Below are 11464 nucleotides of genomic sequence, written 5' to 3' on the forward strand. Positions count from 1 at the left end.
ATTCAAGCCTGCCATCCAGCATCAGACACCTTTCTTGATGAAGAATCCCTCAAGATTCTTGCCACACATTATAATATAGAGTTGCAGTCAGAGGAGCTCCTGGTGGCAAAAAAACCAATGGAACAGATGGAAGGAGAAAGAAGTCATTCCTGACATAGTGCAGGAGTTATGCAAATGTGTTACTCATTTGCATAAAGTGGGATTCGAATTCCTGACAACTCGTTTTTCTTTCTTTTAGGAGACGACTTTATTTATTGTGGACTTTCGGCTTTACAACTTTGCAGATTGTTTACATTTATATACGGCTACATTACACACGGCATGAAAGGAAATATTTGAAATGGAATAATAGGAGCACTTTACATTTTATTTTTTAATGTTATGACCTCACAAAAAAAGGCTGGAAATTACTACTGTAACCAGTAGATGGCAGCAGAGGAGCACTTATTGGCTCATTAGTCATTTCCACCACTCCCTAACAGTTTTCTTGTCTTTTTTCTGCCTGCAAATGCCTACATAACCCACAAGGTGACCTTATTCCAGTCTAACCGAAGCCGAAGGCCTGACGATTACTATCTGCTGAAACCACACACGTCCTGCTTGTGAAATTAAATGTTTGAGCTGTATGTGAGTTCAAACAAATTAAAAGGGCCTTTCCATAGGCATTTTTTGATATAAATAAAACAACAACATTTGTTATGTTTTTTAAGCCATTTGAAATACAGGGACACAGGAAGTGTCCTCATAAACCACCTTCACATTGTAACACCTGTGTCATACCCATGTCATCATACAGATTTGTGTCCTCATAAACAACATCAATCATTGTGACATTGCATAGACGTCCACTGATTTTCTACCAGGTTAATTATATTTTCTGTAAGCTAACCCAACCCCTAAACCTACCCATCGCACAAACATGTGCAGAACACTGGATTCACATCAACAACATCTTTTGGCTGATTTATGAGCCTTTTTAACTAGTGAGGATCAGTCAGATGTTTCACTAGTGGGTTGACAATGTATTTCACAATAGAAGTGAGGACATTTGGTCAAAACAAGTACACATGCACACACACTGGGCCTCATTCGTTCATGTATGTGTGTGTGTGTGTGTGTGTGTGTGTGTAAACCACAAAACCTCCAAATTTTTAGTTTCTCTTTATTTGACCACATGGGAATATGGTTACCCACAGATGGCAACATTTATATGAGAAACAAACACAGAAAGCACATGAAAATAATCTAATGCACAAAAACATGCTACACAGTCTGTCACATTGCCTCACATCATTTATTAAACACCATGACTGTCCTGACTGACAGACTTCACCATAAACACCCACACTGGCCTGCAGATCATCTGCGATCTCTATATTACTGTGACTCTCACCTGGTTCACACTTTTGAATTTACTGTATTTCGCTCATGCTTGAATTCACACTGAAAGCGTCTTTTCATCTATGCAGAGATTTATAGGTAACTACGGTGACTGTATCATTTAAGTATGACCTAAAATGGTCATTAATTGTCTTTGAAAAATCTTATTTAGATGAGGAGGAAAAATTCACCCGACTGGTAGCTAAATCATTTACATGACTTTCTATAATTCATATCAAATCTACATATATTTGCAAACTAAATTCAATGAATTCGATTCAAATATGTTAATTTAGTCCATATTAGTGTGTTGTCACTTAAATTGAGCAGGAGCAGCTCTGCGAAACTAGACTTGGCATTAAAACACCACTGCTGCTAATGCAATGCTCACGCTTCCATGTGAACAACCTCGTTTCTTAACATGCGCAGTGAAAAATGATGCGCTGCTGACACTTGCGCTGTGAATCAGGCGTTCTGCATGCGAATGCGCTCAGCTTGAACTGAAACTCCAGGCACGTTTCCCATCAAGACAAACCAGCACAGACTGCGTGACTCATGGACTGTGTTATTCTGTGTGTGTGTGTTATTAGATGCCTCTGCAGCTCCTGTCTGATGAATGAGGTAGTGAAGGCATGCCAGCTTCGCTCGGGTCCGACTCGATCGTGCTCAACAGCGCCTCCATCTGCTTCTCCAGCAGTGCTGCCAGCTGGCTGCTCTTGTCTGCTTCGTCATCCGCTCCCTCGTTGAGCTGCAGGTAGGGCACCAGATGCTGCGCGCTGGCGGGCGTCACGCTGTTCACACACGTGTAGAAGTCCTGAGTGGGCAGTGCCGCAGGGCCGGGGCTTAGAATCATGCTGTAGTCCATGCCTGGGACAGAGGCGAGCTCCGGGTGGGCGGGGCCAGGGTGTGGAGGGGGTGTGTCTTCCTCACAGTAGGGGGCGGGGCCACGACAGTAAGGCGCAGGAGTGCAGCTGATCTGAACAGACTGTTGTCCGTCGGGGCAGATGACGTACTGCGTGATTGGCCCGATCGGTGCATCCTCCTGTATACCGTCAGGCGTCACAGCCGGACTCGTGTCCACGCTCACCTGGTACCACGTATCCGTGCAGTACTGCGGCGACTTATAGCCGTGAAAACTGGAGAAATGCTGATTGATCTTGTCAATCTTCCCCTTCTGTTGGGACAAGAAAAACAGAAGCTGAAGCTTCAAATTAAGTTCCTCACGCGGTTCCGAATACATCATTCAACATTGTTGTGCTAGTTGTCGTGACGTTGCTATGCAGTCACTAAGCTATTTTCTGATCTGAGCTGTTTGGCTGATCTGAACACTACTAATAATTCAAACAGTGTGAGGTGTGACGGGACTCTCAGACCTTCAGCAGAGCGGGTTCAAGCCCTGGGATGCGCGGTTTGGGAATCTCTGGCAGGAGGAGCGATTTAATCCTGCTGGAAGAACACAAGCAGTGAAAAACATCCATGAGACAGTGATACAAAACACACAGACATTAGCTAAACGAGGACCTTCCGTAGACTTGTCTTCTTTTTAATAAACAGCACACTGACCCTGACTGTCTTTTGCCATTTAAAAGTCTTTATTCATAACACATCCCAGTAGAGTATTTTCAGTATTTTTATTCTCTACCCCTCACAGAACCCTTTTTGCATGTTTACATTTTCAGATAAAAATCATTTAGTATGTTTATTAATCACTTTTCTGCAGCCGTCTGCAGATTTGTGACTCTCAGTGCCTGAACTAAACATCTGATGAAGCCTCTAGATCCATGTTCTCATGTGAGCTAATGACGCAGATCTACAGATCCATCTGTGTGATTCACGTCGACAGTCCGTCGATACTGAGACCAGAGCTATGAGCTTCATGACGTCACTGACCTCTTGCCTCGTGGGATGTTCCCCAAACTGATGAAGAGGAAGATCATGATGGCGATGCTGGTCACAAGGATCAAGGCCAACATCCGATCTGAGAGGCAGACAGACAGACACTTAGAGCAGCAGCTATCAGTCTGATATATGCCTAAGTGGTGTGTGAGTACCGGACAGAGCTCTGCCGTTGATGGTGACGATGATGGACTCGCTCCATGCACTCCAGTGTTTGTTGCTGGTGGAGCGGCAGCGCACACTGAACTCATACGTTCCCACCGGCAGATCCAAAAACTCCACACGAGGCTCACGCAAACGCTCCATTACCTTCAGACCAATAGACCACAAAATGTTTGACTCCATTCCTGTCTCTTCTACAGTTATCATAAAAATGGAGACGTGATAAGCAGACTCTCTGTGTCTGTACCCTCCAGCTGTCTGTCTGAGCGAGGTTTCTGTAGCGCAGCTCGTAGACGAGCACGATCAAGTCCTCATGCACTAGAGACTCAACCGGATGCAACCAGGACACTAAAACACTGCGGCCGACTTCACCGATGCTCTCGTTCAGCATGATGTACGTCAGGTTACAGGGTGGGTCGGTCTCCACTGGGGACAGAAGCACACGAGACTCATTAACAAACATGATGATGAGCAAACCTCAGGAGAAATTTCAGTCAGAAGAGTTGATGCCAGCTTCACAATATCCTGACATTTTTGTAATATTTAGAGTATAGCATCACCTATATCGACCACGTCCAGGCATTGTTTCTGAGAGGTGATGGGCCCCGTGCGCGTGTGTGCCGTCACGTTCATGCAGTACATCTCCCAGACCTGAGTGTGTTTGGCATCGAAGAAGCAGCTGTTGATGCCGCCGCTCACGTAATCGGGACACTCCCAAGGAGCGCGCTCACTGCGGAGCAACATGACGTCTGTTCACTATTCACAGCTACACTCCACATAACAAACACTAATCTGGTGAAACATGACGATAAATCAAAGCGATCGAATGTTACACAGATGCATTAAAGGCACGCTGTGAAGTGCGTTTGGTTCACGTCTCACCCCGTGGTGTACAGGAACGTGTAGGTGACGTTGTCCTGATTAGTGATCGGACGCCACCAGCAGGTGAAGATCTCCATGTTGGGCGAGCGGCAGCGGTAAATATACGGACTTTTGCCATCTGCAATGGAAGAAACAAAGACTGAAGATCTCAGAGAAGAAGTCTATTGCAGCGTAGAAGTGGCAAATTACATGAAGCAACTACAGTGGAGTCAGAATGAACACCGAATGTATAGATGGTACTGCATGTTAGCTTGCTTATTGTGCACAAGAGCATCATTTATTTAAGCCCATGTGTCTTTCTAACAAGAAACTATGCTTCTAACCACAGGTCGAGAGCTGTAGTCCCAACTACGTAGGTTTGCGAATGTTCATGTGAGCTATGGTTTCGGGAAACACAGAATCGTTTAACTATGTTGGTAATGACGGAACTTGCGACCACAGCTGGCTAACGATGCTTTTGGGAAACGCACCCCAGAATGGTGCCGAAACAACTCAAGTGTTGACGTAGATGTTGTCTATGATATATCCAGCTCTTTGGGTTGATGTGGTCATTTCTTACCGCAACATCAAGCGTGAACATAATAACACGTTATGAAGAGGAACATCTTATTGTGGTCAATTACAGTGTTTTACAACAGCTAGGACACATTTCTTAATACTTAGACTGCTATTGTAAATAAGTGATTTATGTGAGCTAAACTGTGAATCATTGCTTTGGCACAAAATACATCCCTTGAATGACTACAGCTTTGAAATGACATCAATTCATTTCTCACTCAGACAATAGTTCTATTGGACTATTATCATATCAACAGCCATTCACTGCCATTATAAAGCTTGGAAGAGCCAGGACATTTTTTAATATAACTCCAATTGGATTCATCTGAAAGAAGAAAGTCATATACACCTAGGATGGCTTGAGGGTGAGTAAATCATGGGCTAATTTTCATTTTTGGGTGAACTATCCCTTTAAGTTCAAAACCTAGCAAAACTGAATATGACAGCAATTTTGCTACATTTCTACAGTAATACTATATTGACATACTGTATATTCTAAATCATATATTGATTGAAATACTAACAAAAGAGTTAGATTTAGCCGAACAACTACACAGGTATTAGTCTTTGGATTACATTACCATCTGTACAAAAAGAGACAAATTAGGAACAATTTTGTACTATAATTTAAACATGGAGTATGTAACATACACCATACAGCAGTGAATTATAAACAGAAGCAGGTCTCATTCTTGTTTTACAAAACCAAACACTGTATAATGCTTTTTTTATTAGGCTGCTGTTTTATGATTGGGAAAGCCTTTGCTACTTTTAAAGAAGAATGAGCTTGACACACACTACACAGCATACTTGACTTTAGTCACTCATCAGCGTGACGCACACTCCTCGACTCTTACTGACTCACTTATATAGCTACAAGTTTAGTTGCTGACAGCAAACATTAAACACAAAACACTCCATTAGTGTCTTCAGTGTGTTTGAGATAATGACATGTGGGCTCATACTAGCAGCTACACATTCCTACAAAACACAGACACAGAGAGAGCATTGTGACCGAGTAATAAACACAGCAATGGCCAGCTAAAAACCGCTCAGCAGAGTTCCAAGAGTTCATACAGGGTCATCTGAGAAGCTCTTACCGGCGATTTGAGATCTCAGATACACTCACTGTCAGTTTTCACTTTAAAATGTTAATACAAAAGCATAATACAAAAACACTTAATACATGATGCAAAGACAAGCTGCTTATTAATAGTTAGTAAGGTAGCTGTTCATTTAGATATGGGGTAGGTTTATGGGATCTAGAATATGGACATGCAGAACGAGGCATTAATATGTGCTTTATAAGTAAGTACTAATAAACAGAAAATATGCTAGTAATAGTTAATAGTGAGAGTATGGCTAATACATTTACATTTAGAGCCATTTTAACTTGTGTTCCATTCAATTTATTCCTCAAATGCCCATTACTTGGTCTTCAAAAAGTCTTAAAATTAAAATGTCTTAAATTTTCCTTCATAAAACCTGCAGAAACCCTGTATTTACTTATTAGCATTGTACATGTATTTACTTATTTACATCTACACACACACACACACACTCGATGTGCTATAGACCTGCTTTAGCGGGTGAGTTAAGGACCCTGATCTAATGGTGTAGTGTTTACTAACCGCTTTATTTACTTGCAACAGCCTGTCATCATCGATGTGCTATAGACCTGCTTTAGCGGGTGAGTTAAGGACCCTGATCTAATGGTTTAGTGTTTACTAACCGCTTTATTTACTTGCAACAGCCTGTCATCATATGTTGACGTCACGCGTGAAAGATAAACCCGAGGAAAGCTGAAAACCAGAGAGGATCAAGTCTCATGAAATATGATCATAACTTATTTTTCGCAGTACTAGCAATTTCTTTCACACAAAGGCACAAACAGATAGTTTTGAGCAGTGTTGGGAAGGTTACTTTGGAGATGTAACAGGTTACAGATTACAAGTTGCCCTATTTAAAATATAGTAGTGTAACTATTTCAATTGCTTAAAGTAATGTAAATGATTACATTTGTTTGCTTTTTAATTCCTTTTCTAAATTTTACATTTCTAAATCATTTCAAATTATTCTCTAAACTGAATTATTTTGAAACATTTAAAGCAGGCAGGGTTAACTTTACAGTAGTACTCAACACTGATTACGGTCAAAATACTTAATCTCTTGAATTAAAATCAAAATAATTCATTTCAAAGCACAGCCACCACAAAATCAGACCTTAGCATCTCTTTTTACTTTGAGATCGTTCTGAGGTTAAATACAGATTTCAAATAAAAATATATAGTTTAATTGCTATGATATTGTTTTTGAAATCAAATTTCAAAATTTGAAAGGACACACTGGCATCTAACAATGCCTTGCAAAAATGGTTAATCTTAAAAAATAAAGCATATACATAAACCCAAATATGGAATAAAACAGTTATCAAGTAATTAAACACGTGTGCTATTCTGTGTCCTAAACTCCTGAAACATTTTAGAGAAGTCAATACAATTTATGAAAGGAATCAATCATATCTGTATGTGTGTGTGAAAATATTCAGATGTAAACCCTCTTTGTAATCGTTAACATTTCATAAGTAACTGTAATTACCCATTTTTTCTCAGTGCCTGTAACAGATTAGTTACATTTATTTTGTAATTAAATTACATAATTCAGTTACATATAACTAGTTACTCTATATATTTTAAAAGTCTTAAGGGCCAGTTTGACTAACAGCGTGCGCCAGCGCAAACCGTCTTTTGGTGTTAAAATTGTACTGTCAGGATTTACTAACGCAATACCAGCTCTATCAAAACTTCTAGCAAATCTTCATTTTTTGGCCTCCGGTTCTTTTCAACGTACTGTGGCTTCTTTATTTCTTTATTCTTTATTTGCGACTACGCTAATTTGCGCTGCGCTTGGTATATTGCGTTGAAATACACATATCATGACATACAGTACAAAAATACATAGGATATAGGCGCATATGTATTCACGATTAAGCATTAAAAGATCATGATCTCGATTCAAACACATGCGATCTTAATCCTAAATGATGATAATTCCTATATTTAAACCTTTGATATCACATCGGTATATTTAACAGCTTCACAAACAGTAGGCTACATTTCTGTGTTGTAAACATTAAATAATAACGAAAGTACTGGGATAAAAGTCCAGATATAGACTCTGATGTTGCGAAAAATGAGTAACTGACCTTTAGAACAAATGTTACGTTTCAAATAAAGAGATGTAGATGTTACATTATGTCAGTAGGTGGCGACCAGTCACTGGTAAAAATTTATTTGATGTCTTCGTTTAAAAACTCTGGCCGAAACAAGTCTTCATTCACTCATTTCAAGTGATTTTTTCCATAATGAATTTATTTAAATTCATATTTTTAAATAGACTAATTTGTTACAATTTAGACATTTTGTCAGAACCTCAAGTAAATTAGACAACAGATTATTTTGTTTGCTTGTCTTATGTTTTGTTTTCAGAATCATCAGATCTCTATTCTAAAAATCAATTATTCAAAGTCATAACTTAAAAAAAGAAATGGCATCTAATCAATACTATTAGTACTGTTTCTAATATTAAAATGTAGACTAGTGCGTAAAATGTACAAACTTACAGACTTTTTGTTGTAGTACATCAACAAGAATTTGGTCCAATTATAATGCTTCTCATCCAGTGTGAGGAGTTCTGCAAGCCACACCCCAATCACCAATCCCTCCTCCTCCACACACCCCTTTCTTTTGGTTTGTTCTGTGATCCATAATGTCACACGAGTTCTTCACTCACCTTCCTTGGATGACTGCAGCGCTACAGTGACCGTCATCCAGTGGAGCGTCAGCAGAAAGCACAGCATCACGCGTCTACAACACAAACACACACAACAGCTTCACTGCATGAGACAACAGTAAATAAACAGTGCATACACACGTGTAACAATAAAACGCACATCACGACGAAGCTTCAAACCTCAACTCTTCTTAGACATGCAGAACTTCAGAGGCACACATGTTTAAAAGCCCTGTGATCTGTTGACAAAGGCTGATGGGAACTGGAAATACTGGAACCTTCATGATGCCACACAGACTCGAATTCATAGCTTTCAGTCACGTGACCGGCTCGAAGACCTGGAGGGCAAAACATCCATAGAACTGCAGCACAAGCCTGTCAACACCCGAGCTGCATCACCACTTTTATTACCACCATTAAATAGAGTCTATTATTCCTTACTTTAACGACTGGTTTGATTTCAGAAAACCTGCATCACCTACAACAGCCTGAAATCACTAAACCGATATTTGACAATTAGTTAACTCCGCAAATAACACACAGTTAACATAAACCGATATTTGACAATTAGTTAACTCCGCAAATAACACACAGTTAACATAAACCGATATTTGACAATTAGTTAACTCCGCAAATAACACACAGTTGACATAAACCGATATTTGACTATTAGTTAACTCCGCAAATAACACACAGTTGACATAAACCGATATTTGATTATTAGTTAACTCCGCAAATAACACACAGTTGACATTAGAGGTGAAGCGAGTTATTACATTATGATGATGAAGGACAAACATGATGAATCATGATTTGCCTGTAACATTAAAGACTCTCTCAATCACATCAGATCATGTTGACTGGAGAAACCCAGGATATGATTCACATGGTTAAAACGACTCAAAGAAACTCATTGGGTCAGTGACTGTAATCGCACAGTTCACACCGTCTCCTCGAAAGACCAACCTTTGATCTAATTGTGTCACACAAAAGCAGAGTGATGGCATGCATGTGTTACAAAAGCGTCTTTAATGCATAAAGGCGTGACTGTTCTGAATGCGGCTCTGGCGTGATCCGTGTCGATGTATGACGTCCGGTGACTGCTAATGCTAGTCAGGATCTCCACGACTGTTTCCTCTGTGCTGAAGAACTCGAACCTGTTCAGTGAACTCAGCCCAATACTGCGCTCCTTTGTGGCATTCATAACAGAACAAAAATAAATGCATAAAAAAATACAACGTTTATTATAGTGCCGTTCATTACAAACAACATTTATTTTAAAGGGGTGGTTGCCTGTTTTTTTTCACAATCCCTTTCTCACAGACATCCCTGGAAAGTTTGGAGTTGGGTCGGATATGTCAAAAGCAGGTAAGTAAAACAATGCGCAAGCACAGTCAGCATTGTATATTTGGAATAGTGTTGGCTCTTTGACAAACTGCTTTTGCATGTTGCTTTTCAAGCATCTGCTAAATACATATATGTAAATGTAAGTGAATATGGCTTGTGTAACCCACTCGAATCTCTATAAACAAGTGGAGTGTGAGGAGACGAGCACCACTGATCCATGCTTACCTTGATTTGAAAAAGCTCAGAAATTGTTACAGCCATTAAATACTCAGTCTCTGCTCATCATCAGACTCCTCTACTAGTAGACACACCAGATCACTGCAGATCAGCCGCTTCACCATCTGAGTGAACTAACTATAACTAACCTAACCTATAACAGCATGTCTGGGCTCTCAACAAAACCAAGCATGCCTCACAGTTCTCAGACGGTCAGATTTTGCAAAGATTCTTTATCAGAGACAAGTTTGTACCACTGACTAGTCAAACAAACTGCTGGGAATCTGCTGCTTCATTCATGATCAAATGTCCTGTGAACGTGAGGGAAACACACGAGCCGAACGCATCTAGATGCTGAAGATCACCGGAGCCACATCTCTGACTGAATTTCTGACTGCTCATGTTGTTAGTTAAGTGACCTGAGAGTGACTTTTAACATGTGAGAACACGTCCAGCGACTTAAAGCTGAAAAAAAAGCAGTGACAAAACACTGATGGTATGAAGCTTTAGAGTCTCAACAAGTGGAGCAGAGCAGAGTGTGAATATTTGCGCAGGTGAATCTCACAAAAACAATGCTAACAACAAAAACACACACCTAATTAATTAATTAATTACTAAATGTATGTTGTATAATTATAATGAAGCCTGATTGTTATGGTTTATTAGAACGCTAGATTAGGAAGCAAGAAAGCGCAGGAGAAATGCAGAAAAGAAGCTTAACGGACCTGTAAAATCAGCAGGATTGAGTCCGATAAATTCCCTTCAAGCGCTTCAGACAGAGTCCATGTTCAGTTCTCATGCCACTCGCCACTTTTACCTTGTTGAACCCGCCTCTTCTCTTTCTCGACACTCACAAAGGTAATGGTTTCTGAAAGGACCTGCTTTTGTGTTGATGAAGATGACAGTACAGATGAGATAATGGAATAATCCTGATACAGCGTATCACATGACAACAGCTTACAAACACACCCGGAGAGATCTGGAAACTCAGCAAGTCCCTGTGAGCGAGACTAAAACCTGCCAGAACAGATTCTCTCCCACACGACGACACAAATCAATTACTCCATATTACACAAATTACACCTTGATGGCAGAGGCTATTTTCACTAACTCTGCCCACTAGTGTGTGGTTGAGCTAAACAACATTACAAAAGACACCAAGCAGCAGCAGTACAGCAGAATTATGTACAATGCCTGTGTGTTATTGGTCAAACTACTTAGCTACTACTTA

General features: G+C 40.2%; 1 protein-coding gene across 5 annotated transcripts; it reads right to left on the reverse strand.

The window, feature by feature from the left end:
* Nucleotides 1-758: 758 nt before the first annotated feature.
* Nucleotides 759-11223, reverse strand: LOC107689122 (growth hormone receptor-like). Of its 5 annotated transcripts, none has more exons than XM_016487031.1 (9): nt 10959-11223; nt 8671-8744; nt 4321-4438; nt 3999-4168; nt 3686-3864; nt 3432-3585; nt 3271-3358; nt 2754-2823; nt 759-2554 (listed from the first exon to the last, which is right to left on the reverse strand). In XM_016487031.1, exons 2-9 carry the CDS (start codon nt 8735-8737, stop codon nt 1967-1969), a joined length of 1434 nt encoding a protein of 477 aa, XP_016342517.1. In that variant the 5' UTR covers nt 8738-8744; nt 10959-11223; the 3' UTR covers nt 759-1966. The 5 variants fall into 5 exon arrangements, with proteins under 5 accessions (XP_016342517.1, XP_016342514.1, XP_016342516.1 ...); XM_016487028.1 differs by having other exon boundaries at nt 2754-2826; nt 10959-11222; XM_016487030.1 differs by lacking the exon at nt 10959-11223 and adding an exon at nt 8851-9204 and having other exon boundaries at nt 2754-2826.
* Between the last annotated feature and the right edge of the window lie 241 nt (nt 11224-11464).

The sequence above is a fragment of the Sinocyclocheilus anshuiensis genome, unplaced genomic scaffold, assembly GCF_001515605.1.
Source record: "Sinocyclocheilus anshuiensis isolate Anshui unplaced genomic scaffold, SAMN03320099.WGS_v1.1 scaffold1275, whole genome shotgun sequence".
Classification (NCBI taxonomy): domain Eukaryota; kingdom Metazoa; phylum Chordata; class Actinopteri; order Cypriniformes; family Cyprinidae; genus Sinocyclocheilus; species Sinocyclocheilus anshuiensis.

Bases quoted from the DNA above. Each gene is read 5' to 3' on its own strand.
- LOC107689122 (XM_016487028.1), bottom strand. From the start codon at position 8,737: ATGCTGTGCTTTCTGCTGACGCTCCACTGGATGACGGTCACTGTAGCG. The intron at 2,827-3,270 runs GTCAGTGACGTC...GTGTTCTTCCAG, and splicing joins AACATCCCACGAGGCAAGAG to CAGGATTAAATCGCTCCTCC. The intron at 2,555-2,753 runs GTCTGAGAGTCC...TTGTCCCAACAG, and splicing joins TTGAACCCGCTCTGCTGAAG to AAGGGGAAGATTGACAAGAT.